The sequence below is a fragment of the Colias philodice genome, chromosome 19 (genome assembly GCF_061535455.1).
Source record: "Colias philodice isolate Cphi_HAF_F1 chromosome 19, ilColPhil1 Martin Lab GWU primary, whole genome shotgun sequence".
In the NCBI taxonomy this organism is placed as follows: domain Eukaryota; kingdom Metazoa; phylum Arthropoda; class Insecta; order Lepidoptera; family Pieridae; genus Colias; species Colias philodice.
In genome coordinates this window covers 3653832-3677908 of record NC_143104.1, presented here as the reverse complement: position 1 = coordinate 3677908, position 24077 = coordinate 3653832, and the positions used below count along the sequence as shown (strand labels likewise).

At 34.5% G+C, this 24077-nt stretch overlaps 1 protein-coding gene across 1 annotated transcript; it reads left to right on the top strand.

Moving 5' to 3' along the window:
* The first annotated feature begins 2486 nt into the window (after positions 1 to 2486).
* LOC149479885 (uncharacterized) lies at positions 2487 to 7411 on the top strand. Its single transcript, XM_089707458.1, has 3 exons — positions 2487 to 3676; positions 6079 to 6267; positions 6948 to 7411. The coding sequence occupies exons 1-3, from the start codon at positions 3305 to 3307 to the stop codon at positions 7092 to 7094; spliced, it is 708 nt and encodes a 235-aa protein (XP_089563584.1). The 5' UTR covers positions 2487 to 3304; the 3' UTR covers positions 7095 to 7411.
* Positions 7412 to 24077: the final 16666 nt, after the last annotated feature.

Sequence of the window (24077 nt, the reverse complement as noted above, 5' to 3'; positions counted from 1 at the left end):
CCTCTTTTGTACCCCACCAGTTTAAAATGAACCATCTTCTAGCAACTCCCTCATTTTCCATCTTCGAAACGCTTCCACCAACGGAGCTCCATTTAAAATGGTTAGAAATACAAAGGAACGCATCAGTTAGAACGCAACACGTTTGAAAATTGTTCATAGTTCAAACAAAAATAAACTTTACACCCCTCAATATAAGTGCCAATATGAGTCAATAGACATCACATGTATAACGAAACCAGGACGGAACAGATCCGAAAATTGTTTGAAAAAAGAACACACGAAGAAAATAATCCATTTAGTCGCATGCCCCGCAACTGCTACAGCCGTTAAGGGGGCGCATAAAGCAAAATAACCAATCTTCTATTAGATGATACGTGTAATATGCAAGACCAAATCTAAAAAATAAAATATATATCAAACTAGATGATATGTTCAACGATTCTGTTTAATCAAAAACATAAAATATTAAAATTTACTCGATAAAAAAAAATCACCAAGTTAGCTCTAATTTTCACACTTTTACGTTTTAAACCACTTTTGGCGCTCTTTTTTTCTCGAGATAAACGTTTGATTTTATCACGATAAAAGTGGTTTATCGCAGATAAAACCAAAACTAAAAGTAATTACACAAAATGCTCTGACAAATATCTTGCAAATGTTTTAATATAATTGTTTATGAAAAAAAAATCATAATAAGTATTACCATGTCAAGTAGAAAACGTAAAAGTGTGAAAATTAGAGCTAACTTGGTGATTTTTTTTTATCGAGTAAATTTTAATATTTTATGTTTTTGATTAAACAGAATCGTTGAACATATCATCTAGTTTGATATATATTTTATTTTTTAGATTTGGTCTTGCATATTACACGTATCATCTAATAGAAGATTGGTTATTTTGCTTTATGCGCCCCCTTAAGGGAACGTGCCACGCCAATGAGATCAAAAAGCACTCGCATTCGAATGCGACTATCCTTTTATTTCGAAGTCAAAGCCAGGGGTTCGAAATTTAAAATGTACTTAAATTCAATTCGTATTTCCGTTCTAGAATGCTTTTTTTAATTTCCATTCGTGTCCATGGCGAGCTTGTTTTTGGCCATTCATAGTTAACGTGGGTGATCTTTTGTAAGGGCTCTCTGTGAAATGAGAGAGGTTTTTACCTTTTTACAAAATCAAAATTGCTCTTTTCAATTTGCGTTTGTGTCTGTTTATCGATTCGTTGGATTCGTCAAATGGATATGTCAGTTGAAAACATTTCAATTACATATTGGAATGTTAAAAACACAACTCATATCAACGTATCAACATTGATACTCTATTATATTCATATAATAAAAATGCAATGGACCTCCGAATAAATAAATTTACACTCATATCGTCCAATTGAAACCTGATACGTGTTGGTAAATGTATTTTCAATACCCTTAAAAGTATCGAAATATCAAAGGGAATTTTTCAATTAGATTTGAAGTGGCCACAAATTTCCCGAGCGGCAATTTAAAGGATACTCGTATATCTGTGATCTGACCCTCTCGTTTTTCTTGAAATGTGGCCTCGGAGACCGTGACACACATCCTAATCGTTTTATTGAGAAACTCTTTAAGAAGTGTATACACTAGGTTTTATGAAGGGAATAAAAATATGTTTTAACTATTAGACATTGTATATCTACAGAACCACGACGCTCTATAAGTACATTCTTGTATGTATTCTTAATATTTCACATTCTAAATGAACCTAGCACATAATATAAACTATGATAAGATGTATCTTATGTGTTTTACTCTTAAAAATTTTGACTCTTGCTACGTAGTTAATTTTCCAATATTTTTCTATTGAAAAACTATTAAAGAGATTGAAAATGTGAAACATTCTTTTCCTTCCACATTAACCACAACTATTGAATAAATATATTGTATAATTTAATACAAGTTCAATGTAAAATCATCTTAACCGCCAACAGGATCGGAAGTCCTTAAAAAACATTACTTAAGGCACTCGACAAGAAAATGGGTGTTTTCAATCGAGTTTCACGAAGGGACGTCACACGGTAGATTTAACGGGAAGGAATTGTGATTTGTGATCGTAAATCATGTGAGACGATAGCTGATGAGTTGACGTGTCCCTCATGAGGAAAGTAAATAAGGAAACGAGAACAAAAAGTAATTATTTTTATATTTTTTGGTACATTGTGATCTGTACAGGAAATATCAAATGTACATCCCGCTTTACATTCGTAAAATTTTAAATTATTAGGTGATAATAATTAATACCGTGGTACCTAAAATACAGTATAAAATTGCAAATTTAGTTAACCAAGGAGGCGCGATTAAGAAAGAAAAACAAAATGAAAGATATGAAAGAAAGAAGAAGATAAGTTTATGTATGAAAGATATTATATTGTTAGATAAAAACTAAGACAGCGCCAATAGAGGGGATGACAAGACGTGGTGGCGGATTGCAAATAAAAGCGCTGGCGCGCTAATTCGCGGCACCATTCGTCGCGAGTCAATTGACATACTACAACTCTGCCCGTTTGTGAAGTCAACTGCCCAGTTATTTTCCTTTGTATAAGTTTTTTAACTGTTATGTTTAAAAAATTAGTGTGGAATTAGTGTAAAATTATTTTATAATTTTGTATTTTGTATTTCGTGTTCTTGGTTTTAAATTTAAATGGTATTAGTGTCAATAAAAGTTATTAACGAGTTTTGTAAATAATTGTAACGTTGTGTTTTTTATTTCATTCCCACTTCTGTTCCTAAATTCAGAAGTGGGATAGTGATTCTCACGCGTCCTTAACCGTTTGCTTTCCGAAAATGGCAGTTTGACTCTTCAAACGAATTAGTTTATAACACTTTTAAAATTACCCTCAATAATACTTAATCTCTAAACCTTTTATTCTGTTTCGTTTAAGTGAAACTAAAATAGTAGTTGTGTGGCTAAGTATATAACGCAAAATTTTGGTGAGTATATTCCAATCATTTGCTATCTAAGGAGAAGCGAGGTTCTTATCAATTTATAGCTTAAAGCAGCTTTGGTATAATTGAAGTATTTATTTAAACCCTTTGTGATTTGTGTTTTGTTAAAAAATAAATTACAGCATATGATTTCATTACGCTTATTTCATCTTTGTATAGTACGATACGTATTTTTTTAATGTACCCGCAACTTTGTTTTTTTTTATTAATACGTTAACGAAATATTAAGTGTGTTTTTTTTTTCCTTCATATTTAACTTTTATCGATTCCTTATATCAACATTTTCCTCCATTGTAAAAAAAAAAAAGAAGAAATATTTACGTACGAGATGCCTAATAATAAGCACAAAGACCGAAGCCGTTCTAGGAATCGTAGTGCTACACCTCCTATACGCAGCCGACGACGATATAGTCCTTTCAACGATGAATTAACACAACAAATGCAACAAATTTCAGATAGGATAAAGTCGTTAGAAGAACGTCACTCTTCTCCGTCGCGACGAGGGTCCAACACTGGCGGTGTGACAACAACGCCGCCGAGGTCACGGATCGTCGAGGCCGTCGCTGTGCATCCGGAGTCTGCGGCGCACTCAGGGTCGGCGGTCCCTTCTTCACCGGGACATTCCGGGAGCGCCACAGTCGGCTGCGATCGTAACGCTACTAATCGTATTGTTGATGCTATACGATCAATCAATACGACGGTGAGGTTGAGCCAATCTTATTACATTTCAAATTTTGATCCGAGTATAAACGATATAGAAACCTGGTGTGAGGAGGTCGATTGCGCTAAGGTTATAAATCAATGGAATGATAATGAGTGTCTATCTCGTATAGGTAATTGTTTAAAGGGAGATGCTAGGACATGGCTCAATGAATGGGTAACATCAGACCGTAGTTGGAGCAATTTTAAAAAAGAATTTAAACCTTTGTGTCCTAAGAAACCTGATATCGCGAATATTTTATATGACGTTATGAGTACCAATTCTGATAAATACCTAACGTATGCAGACTATGCTCGTCGCTCTCTTCTAAGGTTGCGTGTTGTTAGGGGGTTAAGTGACGAACTTATATCTGCAATAATAATACGAGGGATTACGGATCCGCAGATTCGCGCTGCAGCCATTAATGCAAAGCTAACTACAAATGAATTGGTTGAATTCTTTTCAATTTACGTTAAATCCAATTCCTCCTCAAACAGACATTTTGATCACAGGTCGCGCTATGATCGTTCTTTAAAATCTGAATATGTAGTAAATAATCGTAAACGACGATTTAACGAACAGAAATGTTTCTTGTGCGGTCAACATGGTCATACACAATCAAATTGTTCTAAAAAAGCTAAGTCGATTCTTTCTAATCAAAGTAATGACCATAAATATTTTTCTATTAATAATTCGAATAAATCTGTATTGTGTGATTTCTGCAAAAAGCCCGGCCATAAAACTGAGGCGTGTTTTGCAAAATTAAAGTCGGGAGGCACGTAATACAAACAATGTTAATTTTTGCGAAGAAAACCCGGACAGTAAGAATAAAGATTGTTGTAGCTGTCATCCAGGGAATCCCAGTCGATGTCTTAATCGATAGCGGCTCTAGTATATCATTATTTTCCTTATCGTTATTAAAGCATTTGAAATGTGTGCGAATGCCTGCATTTAGGATCTTGCGTGGTATTGGTGGGCAGGAAATTGAATCGACTTATTTTGTCACTTTACCAATAGAGTTTAATGAAATTACTTTAGAAGTAGATTTACACGTAGTTAGTTCAAAATTGATGAATACACCAATCATCATTGGCACCGATATATTAAATCGCGAAGCCCTAGTTTACGTCGATGATGTCCTCATTATGAGCGGTACGGTTGAGGAGGGTTTGTCGATTTTACGTAGAGTTCTTAAAACTCTTACAAGCGCGGAGTTTTCCATAAATTTAAAGAAATGCTCTTTTCTATCTACTTAAATCGAATATTTGGGACGTACGATTAGTCAGGGTCAGGTACGACCGAGTGGTCAAAAGATTAAAGCTTTGGTCGAAGCACCGATTCCAAAGACCGTTAAACAAACCAGACAGTTCAAGTTATTTTCGACGTTACATAGCTGGCTTTGCTATAAAGGCTGTGCCTATTACAAAGTTGACGAAAAAAGGGGTACCTTTTATTTGGAGTAGTGAACAAGAAGAAGCACGCCAAGTAATTATTTCTCATCTTACCAGTGAACCTGTGCTAGCTATGTATGATCCGGCTTTACCTATTGAAGTTCATATAGATGCCAGCTGTATAGGATATGATGCAGTGCTTCTTCAGGTTCATGAAAAGGGGCATAAGCGGGTGGTGAGTTACTTCAGTAAACAAACTCAAGGTGCTGAGCCAAGGTATCATTCCTATGAGCTGGAAACTTTAGCCGTTGTAAAGGCCTTGCAAAATTATAGACATAGTGTCTGGTTGGTGTTATTATTTGTAAAAAAAAAATACATTGACCATTGTTTGATATGTATAACACATAAAAACGCACATTTTTCCAAATACTGTCTTTTGTAATTTGTATCCTATGTTTGGTCAAGATTCCACTGAATTAAAAATATTTTTTTATAATGTTATCTCTTTGTTTGGGACCCCTAAAATTATTTGTGGCAGATCGGGGTCGAATGTTTCAGAGTTCAGAAATAACGAAACTTTTTACTGACTTGGGCATTGACATGCATCTCATAACACCAGAGATGCATAATTCAAACGGGCAGGTTGAACGTTATTGTCGAACCTTACTCAACATGGTTCGTATAGAATGCAATCACCGACAAAATGATTGGTCTGATGTCATATGGCGACTACAGCTGGTTCTGAACATCACAAAACAGAAAACTACAAGCTTTTCACCTCTGAATCTATTGGTGGGTATTGAAGCTGCGACACCTGTTTTACGTAACCTCATTCGTGACATCGCACTAGAAGGCTCTCGTCCCAATCGCGACGCATTACGAGAAATGCGTAGACAACGTGTCTCTGAGCGCTTAAAAAATAATCAACGTCGGCAAGACGAAACTGTAAATGCAAGCCGAAAGGCACCACGGTTATTTGAAATTAATTCTTTGGTTTTTGTTATAAAACAGGCTCAAGCAACTGGCAAACTCGACTCTGGTATGCGCGGTCCATATCGCGTGGTCAAAGCGCTTCCCCACGGTCGATACGAGCTGCAGTTACTGGCGGGCTCTTATGGAAAATCGACGCAGGCTGCGGCAGAATTCATGGTGCCGTGGCGTGGGAGTGGACTCCTGAGACATGTGCTGCGTTTTTTGAGGGTGAGCTGATCCCTAATTTGTGATAAGCGAACGACGTGCCTATGTCACAAATTATAGTTTTCCCATGATAAGCTAACGTCGTGCCTATGTCATGTGGTTGTTTTATTTTCTATGTGTAACGTATAGTATGCTAACGTCGTGCCTATGCTATACAATTGTCTTGGACTCATGATAAGCTAACGTCGTGCCTATGTCATGTGGTTGTTTTATTTTCTATGTGTAACGTATAGTATGCTAACGTCGTGCCTATGCTATACAATTGTCTTGGACTCATGATAAGCTAACGTCGTGCCTATGTCATGTAGTTGTTTTATTTTTAACGTATAATATGCTAACGTCGTGCCTATGTTATACATTTGTCTTGGACTCATGATAAGCTAACGTCGTGCCTATGTCATGTGGTTGTTTTATTTTATATGCGTAACGTATAATATGCTAACGTCGTGCCTATGTTATACATTTGTCTTGGACTCATGATATGCTAACGTCGTGCCTATGTCATGTGGTCGTTTTATTTTATATGTGTAAAGTATAATACGCGAACGTCGTGCCTATGTTATGCTGTCATTGGTGTCAGAGATAGCGAACGTAGTGCTTCCTCTCTATGTATTGCGCTTACCTGCTATAAGGGGAGTGCAATGTTTATTAGTTGCTAATATTTTATCATTAACCCTTCCCAGATGCTGCCAGTATTGAAGATGAGGAGTCCACAAATGACCGAGTCGTTGTTGATGAACCTGTATCAGGCACTTCTAGAGGAGCCTGTACTTCTCCGCATAAAACAAAGGAGAACGGGGACGTCCTCCAGTCAGGAGAGGCCGTGTTAGATAAAAACTAAGACAGCGCCAATAGAGGGGATGACAAGACGTGGTGGCGGATTGCAAATAAAAGCGCTGGCGCGCTAATTCGCGGCACCATTCGTCGCGAGTCAATTGACATACTACAACTCTGCCCGTTTGTGAAGTCAACTGCCCAGTTATTTTCCTTTGTATAAGTTTTTTAACTGTTATGTTTAAAAAATTAGTGTGGAATTAGTGTAAAATTATTTTATAATTTTGTATTTTGTATTTCGTGTTCTTGGTTTTAAATTTAAATGGTATTAGTGTCAATAAAAGTTATTAACGAGTTTTGTAAATAATTGTAACGTTGTGTTTTTTATTTCATTCCCACTTCTGTTCCTAAATATATAAAATCATCTATTTTTGTTAATTGTTTGTAAGATTTAAGAAACAAATCTAGTTTAAATGTCAAAGTCGTAATAAAGATACCTTAGAGCAGAGCATTTACCATTTAACTTCATTTCATTCGGCATATTCGATCAATCGTAAAAAGTATAACAAAATATTCAAAACCAATGTAAACACAATATACGAGACACTAATTTACACTAAACCGAAACCATAAATTAATAAAACAACGTCGCAAAACACGATACCTCTGTCCGCTATATTAAAATACCAAAAAGCTTTGATGAATTCATTTTGCCTACCATCTAAAAACGCTGAAATATCCCACCCTTATTGGTAAGACAATAGAGTTGAAATTCGCTTAGCAATACAGTTTGTATGTTGTATAAATGTTTTGATAATTTTGTGAGGGTGATCCTGGAGGTAGTATCACGTGGTTATGGATTCATCTCCGCGACAGGAGGTCTTGTTTCCCGGTACATTCTAACATCCAATATTCGCTCGACACAGCTAAATGGCATAGTCGCGGTAATGATTGTGGATTTATGATTTATTTTGCATTGATACATGAATGAGATATGAGGATGATGTTAATGAAGTTTTAAGGCGTATGTTTTTGAGATAGTACCTACACATATTAATTGTCGTAACCATAAGCTTTCTTTAATTTTGAATTAAGAAAATTTAATTGAGAAGTAAATTTTATTAGGTAGGTTACTTATTACCTACGTTCTTAATTATTTTTAAAACAATGTGAATAATCATTGTAATTGACGATATATTTATATTAGCAAAACCTATTCATGATATTAGAAAAGTGTACGTATACATATACTATAAATAAAAATAAAAAATAAATTTTTTTTTTCTAACTTTTACATACAAGAAACCAAAAACAATGGCCTTATGCGCTGATTACACCTAACGAGTACAGTGGCGAGTCAGTAAATACGCTCTCGGCCGAGACAGTTGCCGAACCGAGTGGGTGTTTACACGTATTTCACTAGTGGCGAGTCAGTTCAGTTTTGATCACGACGCGGACGTCTGCAATGGATCGAAAAAAAAAAGAATTTAAACGGGTTTTAAATCGGCTGTTACCAGATATTATTAACGAATTGTGGGATTTATTAGAAATAATAAATAAAAATAATAATTCTTTGAAAAAATACAATGACGAAACGAACGAGTGGCGAGTGGCCGAGTGACGCGACGAGTGCGTGTTTATACCTGCCGAGCGGGATAGCGAGTGGGTACTCGGCCGAGTAAACAAATTGGGATTCTAGTGACTGTCTCGCCGCTCTTCTCGGCCGAGTACTCGGCCGAGCACTCGTTGAAGTGTTTATACCAACCGAGCACTCGGCCGAGGACACTGACTCGCCACTGTACTCGTTAGGTGTAATCGCCGCATTACAGGGAATACCCATCAACACAGTCAACAAACATTAAAGGACTTCTTTTCAAAGTCGGTATCCCGCAAATGTCGTGGAGTTTCAGAAAGCGGGAATTTTCACAACTTTACACAATATCATATTTCACCCGCCATATTGTGAAATAACTCATAACTTTCTTTGTCTTTGTTTTGATGTTTCCGTTCCGTGGTTGCAAATTAATTATAATACACTAGATTTCCGCCCGCGGCTTCGCCCGCGTTTGCAAAGGAAAACCCGCATAGTTCCCGTTCCCGTGGGATTTCCGGGATAAAAACTATCCTATGTGTTAATCCAAGTTACCCTCTATATGTGTACTAAATTTCATTGTAATCGGTTCAGTAGTTTTTACGTGAAAGAGTAACAAACATCCATACATCCATACATCCATACATCCATACATCCATACATCCTTACAAAAAATATATTATAATACATTGAATTTGAAAACAAAAATGATATGAGTAAAACAACGGTATAAGCTGAAATATTTTCAGTTTCTATTGTAACATAGATTGTTCACGTACTGCACCGTACTTGATGTGACTCAAATTATTATTCGCTTATAATAAATTGTTAACTTAATAAATAAACATTGTATTTGGACATCAAAAATATCAAACTGGCAACTATTTCGCCTACACTTCTCAGAAATGTCTTTGCCTTCCCCTTTATAAAAAAATAAAAAAACAACATTCTAAATTCAAACGTTGACATTCCAGCGACAATCCATCGAAGCGCACAGAGCCACAGATAAATAAACCTAGCCGTATTAGCCAGTCGATTTATCACGCAATGTGTGATGCACGCTCGGTTAAACCGCATCCTCCAGGAACAGGAAATGACGTGGCCATCCCCGTCGGATGTCGCGACGATAGCAAGGATTAGCGGGGGAAATAGTGCTGTTTTGATTGTTTTGATTTGCGATGCACCGTTTGACATTGGTCTTAAATATAGCTACAATAAATGCACTCGGTAGATCTATCATTCATCTGGATTGAGTAGAAATTTCAGTAGAGAGTTTGAAATTTATTTGTTCCAAGATAATTAATAAATTTAGTACGTGTGGTGGCCTATCTGAAAATTATTAAATTGTTTTATGTCTGTCAACATAAACTACCACTAACTGTTCTCCGCGGTTTCACTCGTATTTTTCCACTCCTGATGGTCTTAGCGTGATGATATATAGCCTATAGCCTTCCTCGATAAATGGGCTAATCTAACACCGAAAAAATTTTTCAAATCGGACTGGTAGTTCCTGAGATTAGCGCGTTCAAACAAACAAACAAACTCTTCAGCATTATAATATTAGTATAGATAACTTACCTGCCTGGAGACTTAATGTTATAAAAGTCAAGTTATGAATCAAAATATCTATCCATCTCCTATCCTTAAAAGATAACATAACTTAATTATCTCTAAGAATAAGACAGTAGCAATTAAACCACCAAGAACAACCAACAACACTCAAGTAAAACAAAAACGGAACTCAATCTGCAGCTAGATTACGTCAGTCGTCAAATTCCACTTACCAGATCGTTTGGTGTTGAACAAAATGGCGCTTCGAATGGGCACAATAAGTGACCCCTGTCTCTAGGCTCGTTTGGGAGACCCACTAATGAAGAGCGCATATTGGCAGGGCGCGACCAACTTGACGAGCATAGAGTACTAGAAGGTTCTGGAAGGTTCTAGAATAGTACTGTCTGAAATGATAAAAAGATATAGGGGAGTAGGTATGCAATGTTGATAATATGTCTCCATGTTTTGTACCTTATAGGGAAAGAATTGAATAGATTCAATTGCTGAAATAGGATCGTCCTTACTTTGCAAAGCATCTTGCAATTGAAGTCTTTCTCTTCACAAAAAAATACCGCCGTTTTATTATGTGCGATTTAATTAATGTTTATTCAGTCTCTCATGCCAAAAAAATATTTCCAAATAATTATTATTATTTGCTAATATTGCGCAAAACTCTTCCAGAGCTATATGCCAGTGAGGTGGACATTGGTTAATTAGGTGCGTGCGTCGGGAGCCTCACGAGAGAATGATGGTCGGTTACTGCGTTCTATGCTTGAGGCCAGGCAAAAAGAGATTTGGTAGACCTTGCAGTAATTGTACTTCTTACCAGTAAACATGGGTACTTATTTAGTATATGTACAAGATGGTACTAACTAGGTAGGAGAAATTGCGAAATAAAAAAACATAATGATCCGAAAATGTTTATTCTTTATTTGCTAACAATATGAGGCAGGATGACGAGGAAAACATAGGAGAAGATACATTCACGTTGAAATAACAATACAATTTTATTCCACAGAAGCTCTATCATTTGCAATGCTCTATTTTTTAATTAAAAATAAGACAACAATATTTCAATGACATCATCCAGTATAAGTAAAAATGTCTAAATACAATAACCTGTCCTTGCTATCTTTCAAAAGCCAAGAAAATACCTAAAAGAATCTCTTTTAAACATTCCCTTATACACAAAATCCTCGTGTTTCATAGCCGCACTACAGCAGCACGTAGGCAGTAATGTCATTCGCTAGTTTATTGCGTTCTTACAACACATCAATACTTTTGTTATTTCGACCACACTTCCACGGGCCTTGCTAACGAGTTTCTTGTCCGCTCTTAATTATTTTATTTATACAATACACGGCAGATGAGCTGTCTTCTGTTTATGTCAGAACATTTATGACGTATTGGTTTTTGCAAGGACACGTCCCTTTTAAATTGGAAATATCTCGAGTTTGCAAAATCTGCACAAATTCTATTTATGTCTCCGAAAAAGCAGTGAAATAGCATGAATATAAATTAATAGCTGCTTCATCATAGGCTGGTAAAACTACATATTACATTATACATACTTACCTCTAAACTTAAGTACCTCAGTATTTTTTATTGTAATTTATAAAACAAATATTTAAATATTGTTCACCCATAAATCCATATATGGGAATGAATACAAATTTAATTATAATTTTTCATATTGATAACCCTTTACAATTTCTATTTTACAGAAACAAAAGGCAAAAGTCATATCGATCTAGCTTAAAATAACTTATTCAACATAATATTATAAAAGCAATTTATATACATAGGTACAAAACCAATTCACCATACCAAATACCACTGACATCACACGCACCTAGGCTTGCCAGGTGTCCGGCTTTAGCCGGACATGTTAGGCTTTTTGCAGTCGCGTCCGGCCAAATATGTACGTGTTTGGCCTGTCCGGCTTTTGTCAGGCTTTTTGTCAGAGTTCAACACGAAGATGACTCTGACTTTAAAAAGCTGTTGGCACATCAGAAGTGGACCTCTTATTTTAAATCATTTAATAATGAAGAATTTTATTCGGAACTGCTTAAGTTGGCAGAATATTATTTTGCAATACCAGGCCACAATGCCAACGTTGAAAGAGTTTTCTCTTTAATAAACGCCCAGTGGACAAAGGAACGCAGTAGACTACAAACAGATACAATTGCTAAGATGATGTTCTTGTTATGCAATTTAAAATTAACATGTAAAGAATTTTACGATATGATTTCTAAGGAAAACGAAATTCTTGACAAAGTAGGTGCAAGTGCTAAATATAAGTATAACTAGATTTTGTTATTTTTTAAAGATTTTAAATTGTTCTATAAATACCTACTATAAAGTAAATTCTTACCTAGCCGTAAAATTAATATTATCTTTTTGTTACTTTCCAGAAGAATGATTATTTTTATTTGTTTTATTATATTTTTTAGTTTATTAGTATTAAGAATGCCAAAAGAGAGCTATATTCATTTGTTTTTTAGTTTTAATAATATTTAATTATCTACAAAAGACTGATGATCCATTTGTAAGTAAAACTGTAATAGTGTAACTTAATAAACATTTCAAATTCGTAAACGAGTTTTTTTATTATAAATATTATGTCCATCTTTTAATAAATATCGAATATCCTCACTTTTCACCACGTATAAATACTTTTTTCAACAGCCCAGCTGTAAAAACATTATGTTTGGCAATAAAAAAAACATGTTCGGCTTTTAGGCTAAAATGTCCGGCCTTATATAGTGCGCAGTCCGGCCTTTGCATTTTATGGCCTGGCAACCCTACACGCACCAAAACAATGGCTCGCAAATTCTCAATCAATACTCGGCCATTAATCTCGGGCAGTTCATTAAACTCTTCGAAACTCATTCCGCAGCCCCCCGGGCAGCTTCGGGAAACAAAAGTGTGTCCCTTGCGCCCGCTCCAAGTGACAAACTCATAAACATTTGTCACTGGACCGTCTGACCAATATTAACAACCGACCATTTTACGAAGCTCCACCAAACCTTCGGCGATACTCCGCCAAAATCGACAAACGTACGCCATCAAGGAGGCGGGGGAGACCTATCCAAATTAGACGCATATTACTTATTGACGACGCGAACGTTTAGCTGGACCTGCTCTAAATTTAAACAAATAATTTACGGACGGTCACTTGACACTGGTGATTAAATTTGCATGGTTAAACGACTGCTAAATGATTAATATCTTCTGTGTAGCTATTAAGAATTTAAAATCGATGGAATTAATGATATCGGTCTTATAAAACAATATAAAATTATTGATGGGAACTATAAATTTTATCCACATAATATTATTGCAATGTAAATAAATATTTTAAAATGTTGTTATTAACATTTTGTTGTTATAGTAAGACTCGTAAAAATTAACTATCGGCCTCTATGACTATATCATCGATATACTAAAACATGTTAATCTTATAATAAAGAAAATAGAATTTTATGTTTTCTATTGTACTATAATATTTTATACAAAATACTAGTTTCTCCACACCATCACAGAAAATTCATCACCGTGCTTCAAACTTGACGTAACAACAAATAAGTTACGTCTTACGAATCATAGTTACATCTCACAAATGTTTCAATCTATAACTCTGACAAACTTATTAATGAGTTAATAAGATTTTGAGTTCGAGGTAATTAAGGTAGAGAACTCATTATGGGTCTGACCCCTGATGGACTGTCGCTTGTCACGTTGTAATTAGTTTTACTTATACGTCAGTTAAATAACAAAACGACAAACGATACCAGGCAATTTGTAATTATTTTTCCACTTTCGATATTGCGTGAAACGAAATGTAGAGTAGAAATTAAAACATAGTAAATATTTTAAAATAAAAGACATGATTCTATCCTAAATATTTATACCTACTTTATTTCATACTACATTTACTAACTTCAATTTAAATGCCTACCATTAGTATTATAAAACCTGGCATCGATTTTAGAAACGTAGATTTAAAAATAATTACATTTAAATTTCGAATACGACCCGTTAATGACGATTTGCGGGTCGTTTATAAAGCCGCGCTTTTACCGGTAAATGAACCATAACACGTAATTAATCATTACTCATACATTACAACGAATACTGCTTTAACAATTTAAAAATCAATATTTCTATAAGGAAACTCTCTTAATATGTCAAACGTCGCCCACACGCCCCCGGGGCGCCGATTGTCCTTCCTAGTAATTACCCACCCTTTATATCGTAAACAAAACAATATTTATATCATTACATGATCATATAAGTCATTTTTACAAAACAAAAGTTTAAGTCTTAAGTGTTTTGTTTTGTAAATAAATTCAAATTGGCTCTATATTTGCAATATTTAAGATGACGTCCTGTTACGATGCGATGTTGGCTGATAATTCATTAATTTATGCGTATTATTTCATCGTATTGTCAATTAATATTCAAATACACAATGTATTCAGTTCAGTAAATTAATTGCACAAGGTCATGTTTATTTTATACTCATTATACATACCTACTTCGCATATTACCGATATAATATTATCTAAGTTGTCAAAATAAACATCAATAGAATTTGTTTTACAATATGTGCTTCTTAGAACACATTTAGTATTTCGTACACATACTCCACACGACCAGCTACCAAAGATATCCACAACAACATACGTCACGTTAATAGCGTTCCAGAAACAATAGGTGGCAGCCGAAAAATTATGACTGACCATCGCTAGCACGAACACCTTAATGTTAAATTAGGTGATCCATCAGAGGGCGCTGAGGGCTGCAATAAATTAGTTGGGGACAGGGATAATAAACACGGCAACAGAATGGCACTGCCAAATAACTTGTTATACCCGTACTTACCGCACCTCCCCTATTGACTAATTGCGAACCTTTGTTTTCTGTTGAACGGTCAAGGAATGTTTGGTGTTTATTTGGCTGTCTTAACTTAAATACATTATATTCATATTTTATAAGAAACAAGGAAATTAACATAGATACTAATTACACGAAGTGCATGTGCACTTTAGTGCTGCTATTCTGTTGTCCTTGTAATAATGTGTAATAATTCTGTATTAGGTACTCAATATCAATCAATTTCAGTCATAATTTGCATCAAAACTCGTTGTAAGAACCGTAAACTATTTAACTTTTAGCAAGATAATATTGAAGGACAAAATCAGCTCGAAAACGTTATCTCAGTAAATAAACACTAAATTACCCACACTATTGTTCTCCTTAAAATTAAATCCCAATAATGGCTAGCTTACATCTATCAAGTTATCAGACAGGAGCGCTATAAATCGAAGGCCGGCGAGGTAAAGCACTCGGTGTCCTACAAGGATGCCCACTCAGACCGCGATAGTTCCTTATCTATGCCGGTGACAAAAACATAACATTCGCGATTCTTGATACTGTATAGTGTATCGCTTTCTACTGCTTCCATAAACTTCGTTAAAATATTGCCAGTGAAAAATTTGTACACTTAGTATTAAGTGTGCTAATGTTTATTATTGTATATAATTAACTTCAGAAAATTACAATTAAATTAATGTTTTAGAAAGAGAAGCAACTTAAAGTGGTATACAAAAACCTTTTACTTTTGTTAAAAAGTTACCATCAAAAACCTTATTGTTCATCATTTATTCGATTCGCGTCATAGTTATCATTTATTTGCTTTTGTATAAAACGACTAAGTAAAAAGTAATTAATTTAGGGCGGTAGCAGCCCTATTAATTTATATCCAACACTACAACTCTACCAAAGAACAATAATATTAACGATTTAACACTGAAGTAGTGTGTAACATTGGGGTCCTAAACTTGTCTTACACTCAAAAAACTGTTTTAGTGGAAATAAAAAAAAATACACATAAAAAAATTCCTTAAGGCGCGGGTCAAACACAAGCGGCGCGGGCGCGGGCGTGCCATAAGCGCACCTCTTGAATCTGTTTTGCACCACGTCCTTCTTATACATTTTGTATGAAAGAATTTTGGACAGGCGTCGAGACGGCACGCCACGGTTGTGCCAAGGTTGCGCCTTTCCAAAATTATTTCATACAAAATGCCAATAGCGCACCCGATGCACGCCGGCAGCGCGCCCGCGGCGCCGCGCCGCTTGTATATGTCCCGCGCCTTAATTTTCTTATTATTTAAAGTGCTAAAAATACATAATTTTATCCTCGAATTCATTGAATAATATTAGGTATGTAGGTATATTATTAGATATTTTAGTTGTTCTACATTACTTCTCTGTAATATTTCATTCAATAAAAATCATTTTCAAGGTCCCTAACTATCCTTACTCTCACTTTTTAACTGAAGCCTTTTAAACTGAACCGGTATCTAAGCATCCAAATCATTGCAAAACATTGACTTTGAAGTGAAACTTCTTTAGGCGCGTTGAGAATAAAATTTCAAGGTCGTGTCATGACAATAGCGTCACGGCATGGAGTAAGGCGACGATTTTGGAATCTTTGAATCTTGCCAAAGAAGTTCCACTTCTGACACGTGTGCTCCGCGGCACTCACGCTCTTTTACTAACTGAAGCCTTTTTTAACTGAACCGGTAAGACGTGCTAAATATGCCCTTATCAGCAAGCCGGTGACAAATAAAGAACGACAGCACTTTATCGAGTTACGATACACTATCTGCAAGCTCATGTTCAACTTTTTCCTTTTGGCACGTAAAATATTGTCGTGTTGGATATCGGTGTCGTGTGGTGCTTGATCAGTTATAAATAGTATTATTTTTATATGCATCAGTATTTCTAAGGAATTATGATCGCTTCTAGTTTTATTGTAAATACACAGTAGTTGTAAAAAGAGCATAAACATATTAATATTATTCGTTTGAAAGAAAGTAACATGTTGCTATTATAATTTATCTCTACTTTATAAATTGTATTCCGATCTAACATTCCAGAGAGGAATTTTCATTAAATAAAATTGCATTTAACTGAAACTTAAAAACGTATAATTTTCAGTTAGCCTGTTCCAATGTGTAGCTTCGTTCCATAACATAAATTGAATATTTAATACTACTTGTATTGAAAGGAATCAAAAACACTTTTCGTATTTACGTCGTCTTTTATTATGACGATGTCTTTGAAACTAGCCTTGACTGAAACATTAAAAAATCATAATCACACATTCTTGCTATTTCGCTAAACATTTACCTTTAAAAACTATTCCAAATACAAAATAAAATAGCAATAAATCGACACATCCAAGGCAATAAATAGCAAAGATTAAAGAAGGCAGAGTGTACGCGACCGTTATCGTAAAATTTTTACTCTAAGAGTACCGGTAGATCTTACCGGTGATCATATGATATGGCCCACTTCAATCACTGGCCCCGTATGTCCCACAAAACCAGGGACGAACTATTTTAAAATAAGACTTGAAACCTATTTTATTTTCTTATCGGTTCATCAAGACTGTATTTATTAGTAGAAGTAGTTGTAGTACACTTGAAATTTCACAAATTTACTTTTAATGGTGGGTTAAATTTAATAACGACAGAAATAAAACATAATTACAGTTAATGTTTGTACGTGCATGACATATAAATAGAAGTATTATTTGAAATTGATAGTATTAAAAATATTATAACTAAGTAGGTATAATTATTTTATAATTTTTAACTCAAGCGTTAATTTCTAAAATGTAACAAAGTATGCAGATATATTCGCGCAAAGTATGCCAAATTGAAACATGAGTTAGGCTGGTTAAAGCATCGCTAATCATATATCTTTTTGCCCATTTTTTGTCAATTTTAAAGGTCAAAACATATTCTGAGTCCGTCACTACTCCCATCAATACTAACGGCTTGCCCCGGGAGAGTCATACGACCACGGAAATCATTCCAACGTTAAAATATCAATAAAACACAAACGCGAAGCGCCGGGGAGTCATAGCGATGCTCCCGAATTACAAATGTGCCAATACTGGCCCTTTGATGGGACATTCTCCCCACAAATGGCCATATCCAACGCGTTCCAATGTTTTATGAGATGTACATTTGGACGTGTTTTTTATTGGTATGCTGCTTAGATTTGTGAAATATGCTGCTTGGGTTCAGCTTGTTGGAGGAAATTGATGCAGCTATTTCTCTATGAAATAAACTGCAATTTGAGTTTTTATATCAAGATGTTAGATGGGATTTTTTTTTCTATACTTTAAAAAATCGTGTTTATAGAGCAATTTAATGCTTTAAAATTAAATATCAAATTCTTATAGCAAGATGTTAGAAATTGGTCGTTAAATTAAATTTTTCATTAAAAGCATTCAGATTATTGAGAAGATGATACTAAACTTTTATGATACGTTAACGGTCACAATAATAAAAGCTTAGTATCACTCAAATGACGTTTTTCCCTGATTGAAAAACCGTCTACGTCCGCGTCGGTTCTACGTAATGTATGAATTACATTTATTAAATCATCATATCCCGATATTCTATAATAGATATTTTGATTTAGCAATACTTATTTTAATAGTCATTCCTAAAACCACGATAAGACCCCCTAGTTTAAACGACCAACTCGAATGAACAACGATCAAGCAAAACGCTCTCAAAACACATTCCATTGTGACTCCATTGACGTTTGAAAACAATCGATCCCAAAGCCGTAGTGACCCCAGTTAATAGCGGTCCCTGAGTGGCTATTTATTGGCGGTAATTAAAAAGAAAACAGACAAAAGGCCCGCAGCTGATCCGAACGTGCTCCGAACGCTTAAGACTCCTTGAAGTGATGGGTAATGTCGATATAAGGTAATATTTGAAAAAGTAAAGTTCATAGTATCGATTCTCTAGAAACACTTCTTACAAAAAAAATAGCCTAAAATTAATTGAAATGAAGCTTTTATTAGATATAACTGGGAACTGCAGATGAGATGTTATTTAGGTAAAGCCCAATCTTTCAGTATTGTAATTTATTTGTAAACAATATTAAAGTGCGAATACTTAAACCGCCCTTATCTCTTGTTCTTTAGCAAAACTTGTAACCTAATTGTACCAGTAAGAATGCCTTATAAACTATCAAGTTTTCAACAGTCGACACAAAGTGTGTTACGCCTTGCACTGTAAATTGGCAAACCATGTTGGCGAGTAATTTGGATATCTAATATTATATCATTGAAATAAAATAATTTAAGAGCCTGCCTGTATTATAATCGATTTTAATTCGCATTGGGTAGAGTTCTTTTCCATTTCCTATAATTACAATTCCATTGTAATATTCTCCTACAATTCTATTTATCGACTATCGATATTTAACTTCTAAATACAACACTAGCAAGTGATCTCTAGTCAGTAAGAGGACTTTTATCAGTGGCGACCGATACGTGCACCTCTAGATTCCGACGCGTTATTTATTGCCACCCTACTTCGAGATATTCACGATCGAAACTATACTCAATACCTAGCACATAAGGTTTTATTTCGAGTAATGTGAAAATAAAATCCTTGTGCTAAACTTTTCCAATTCTTGAACTCAAAGGTCATTTTGAGATGCATTCATCAGAGCTCATTCGTGATAATATTAGTTTGGAAGTTTCATACGGTTTTCTTTTAGTTAACTTTGAAAGTCAACTGACTACAAAGACGGAGTATCAGATGCTTACTATCGCATAGTTTTTAAAAAATAATTCCAGTTTAGATTGTTTCGATAGACTACGCCAGTAAGAAGATTACATTTTTCGAGTGTATGGAATATATTTGGTAACTCTGCGCCTATCGTACGTACGGCTTTATGAATATTAGGCTTGTCTTATGGGCTAGGCTTTAGGCTTTATGTCTTTACTCGTTAGATTGGTTATAATGCAATGATATTGTTATCAATTTGGGAACAGACAAATTTGAGAACACTTCGCGATTTTTTACGTTCTGGTTAAAAACCGAAAAATCATACTTTGAATTCGAGCAGCAGCTAAGAAATAAGAGAAAAGAGAGGTTGATAAGTATGGCATGCAAAGTATTGACGCATCACACCCAGGGGAGTTAAGTTTTACGTCTGTCTTACATCAGCACCACCTGACAACTTTTCTAACTCACTGATTGCAGAGTAAACGACAACAGAGAGCTTTTTATTCACCACCGGCTTATGGCTTCTTTCATCTTCTTCAAGATTCCCACTTCGGTGCAGTTGACTTTATGGCAAAATTAATGTCAGATTTTCTATTTCATAAAAATTCATTCGAGTATGTGAAGCCGTTCTGTGGACATACAGAACAGTATATTTATTATTTACTTATCTGAAATTAAATATTCATAGGAAAAATTTCTCACAAAATTACAATCGGGAACAAATACAATGAGGATGAACTTTTAGGAGGAATTTCCGGGAGTATGTTTCACTAACTTACTATTTCAATGAACAAAAAAAAACATAACTTATTTTTTTGTGCTCTACCAACTAGCCAAATATTTGCTTCATTTTTCTACCATTTTGAATTTCACATTAAATATTGTCTCTATAGTATGAGTACTCTATAGTTTAGTTTAGTAGATACGTGTTCAAGACGATTCCGCGGTCACGGAAACTTCTACCGGAGCACCTGATTTATATTTTTGCTGGCAATGTTGAATTATAGTAACACCCGGCTAGATATATTGACAATATGTAACAAGAGCGTCGCAGTATGTTAAACACCTTTGAAAATAGTCGGTTTATACGATCATGAATTTTATTGGCACATGTGTTATAGAAAGTTAAGTTATATCGTATACAATACATATATAAGATTTAAGATATCGAGAGACTCGTCAAATGTTAAATTAAATCAGCCTGCACTATTTTTAACTAAAATTATTTATAGGTCAGTATATAATTATGTAGGAATTTTACTTACTATTCCTACTACTAATACACATGTTTGACAGTTAACATTTAACTAAATCGCTGTATTTAAAAAAAATAACAATTTATAATGAACAAGTGTAAATAATATAGTGTGAAAAGGTTTTGAAACAAATCCACCATAATTCCTTGGACTTCCAACACAAAACTAAAAGATTTTCAATAACAATATTAAATACGAGTTACCATTGTTTATTTGGCATCAGCTGTGATGTCGCGATAGCTGATAAACGCGGTTCGCGACAAAGAGCACGCCGCCATTAACCGATATGACAAGCCTATAAAGTAAGCGAGCCGTGGGACCGGACCGGTGTACGGTGGAAGGTACTCTGCTTCTCTCACTAAAGTTATCAGTGAAGAGGAGTGACTTGTTGCAAATGTAGATTTAAAAATAACAGTTAAAGTATAGTAACAAATCAAGCTATTTTGAATAGAAAGGCATTGGCAAGTAAGAATATTTAGCAGTATTTTACCTAAAGGCTACATTAAAAGATGTTAGAAGTCCTCTGTTGAATCATTCTAATTGGGTACCTATTAACGATTATTTGAAATAATTTTGATGTGAGTTGCAATTTCCATAAAATAGCCTTCATACTTCATACTTTATAGTCTTCCGACAATAATTATTCTCAACAATAAATGACATCTGACATCTTCTGCTAAAAACTGCCAAAACTCCCTTCAATTCTCCATGAACCTATCCTCTTCACTTCCTAACCTCAAAACCCATATATTTACAAGTAGAGCATCCTTCCCCGGCACCTCACACCATACACACATTACGGGCGATCACTGCGCATTATATCCTCTCCTTGCAGTTCGTGTCGATGAGGCCACTAACAATAAATATTATGCGCCACTCATAACATATCAATTGTCTTTTATAGCTCGTACGTGTATTATTTATGCTCGATATTATCTTGTCAAGTTCGACGCGAACTGAAAGACTGTTTAAATTTAGTTCGTTTTACTTTTTATTGGGGCGTTAAGATTTAACAGGGTTTTAGGCCTGTGTCTTGGTTTTTGTTTGCTATGGCGTCAAGAATAAGTAAGCATTTACGAAAAATCCTAACATCACAAGCACTTACGAAAATATGGTCATTAACAACTTCGACGACCCTTATAGTAAAGTTAAAATTTATATTTGATTAAGAACCCTATAGAGATAATTTTCTGGATTAAATGTCATATTTATCTAAACATGTACCTAAAACAACTTGCAATCATTTTTTTAACCACTCAAAACATAATGTGATCATGTTATTTATTTCACTTGCAATAGAGTCTGTAAAATATGATTGTACATATTTCCATATTCTCTACTTAGTTATTATACAAGTCATAAATAATCGCATATTTTTTAGGATAATCGAATGTGTCACCAGCGAATGTCACCATAAATTATAAGCAGTTATGTCCGCGACAATGTTTCCAACGCGCTTCTGAGAAACACCACTTTAGGCAGTTTATAACATAACAGTTTTACGCTTTTTCTATAAATTTTCCCCCAAAGAAACAACAATAATAAAGTAGTTACCTATACTATTTACAGCTTGATGATTACCTCTATATTAATTCTCCTCATTCGGTAGAAACTTTAATCAATTCCTGATTTAGATAACAATTTTAGAACAAAACTATACACGATTAGAGTTAAAACATGAATAGTATGTTGTCCGTCTCGCTGTTGACTTTATAATATAGAGAAAACTTAAAAAGTCCCCAGAGAATCAGACAAAAAAAAAATTAGATGATATTTGATGCTAATATATATGGCAAATAACTGAAAATACTATGATATTACAACCGAAAAGTTATAAACCCTAAAGTAAGGCTTTCCAAAATTTCTTGCATAATAATCCTTAGCAAGCATCTCTCGTATCTCATACATACTGAAGTCACTCATTTTACTTTATGTGACATTTTATTAGATACTTTATAAGGCATCTGCTTCGACAAAGGTGTTATTCGCTTTCTGAGAAGAATTTTGTCGTCAAGACGGTTTATTATAATAAATACATGCTATTGGAATTTACGGCGCCATTCCTGAAATTCTTATAAGAAGTGATTGATTTTTAATCTGTTCTGGCGACAATGTTCAACGGTTTTTTATGACTCATGTTTTCAACGAAAAAAAAATTTTGCTAATTCCGATATAGGTACATATTTATAGTTTTCTTGTTATGAATTTACTTGTTATAATGTCTATTCCTACACATTAAAATAAATATAAGATACTCCTACTAATATAAAATAGACGAAAGTTTGTGAGAATGTAACTGCATCTATAAATTTCAAAGAAAATAAGAAATTCTTTAAGTGTAAAAAGATGTAGAGCATTATTTTGTTGTTCTTAGTGCGTTAGAAAAGATTCTATGCAATGTTCTAATACTGAATAACACTGAATACGAGTTTTGGTTGACACTAAAAGGGCACGAAAGAATGCTCTAGCTCTATATTCGTTTTATGTAAATGCACTGTTTCTGTTAGGTACATAGAATGCGTTTGGTGACTCTTGATATTGATCAAGAGCCACCAAACTTCCAAACAACTAAGCCATTGATTTTCTAAACCCTACTTAGGTATTATTTACGATTACGTAATCTCCTGGAGTATCCATTTCGAAATTAATTTAGTTGGGACAATATGCATAAATATTAACATTGTCCGGGATGATGTGAAGTTTAATGAATAACTAATGTAACGGTTAGTACTGTGGCCGGGGTAAAATTATCAATTTCTCGAATCCCGGGACCTTTGACCCCGCTCTATGACTGTTTAAACTTAGCTACCCACTGAACTTTGGTAGGGCTGCCAATTAAATATTTTAATTAATGAAATAGTCAATATAGACTGTAAATATATATGTTTTTAAGTACTTAAATATATTATTATGTTATCTAAGTTTACATTTATAAATTTACATTTATTAGTGTTTATAGAACAAACATTTGCAGTTCATCATCAGATGGAGTTCTATAAAAATATGTTATTATTTATCACAATCCAAATC

Excerpts from the sequence above, each read along its gene's own strand:
- LOC149479885 (XM_089707458.1), top strand. The coding sequence starts at position 3,305 with ATGCCTAATAATAAGCACAAAGACCGAAGCCGTTCTAGGAATCGTAGT. Across the intron at positions 3,677-6,078 it reads TACGATCAATCAATACGACG|GCTCAAGCAACTGGCAAACT; the intron begins GTGAGGTTGAGC and ends GTTATAAAACAG. Across the intron at positions 6,268-6,947 it reads ATGTGCTGCGTTTTTTGAGG|ATGCTGCCAGTATTGAAGAT; the intron begins GTGAGCTGATCC and ends AACCCTTCCCAG.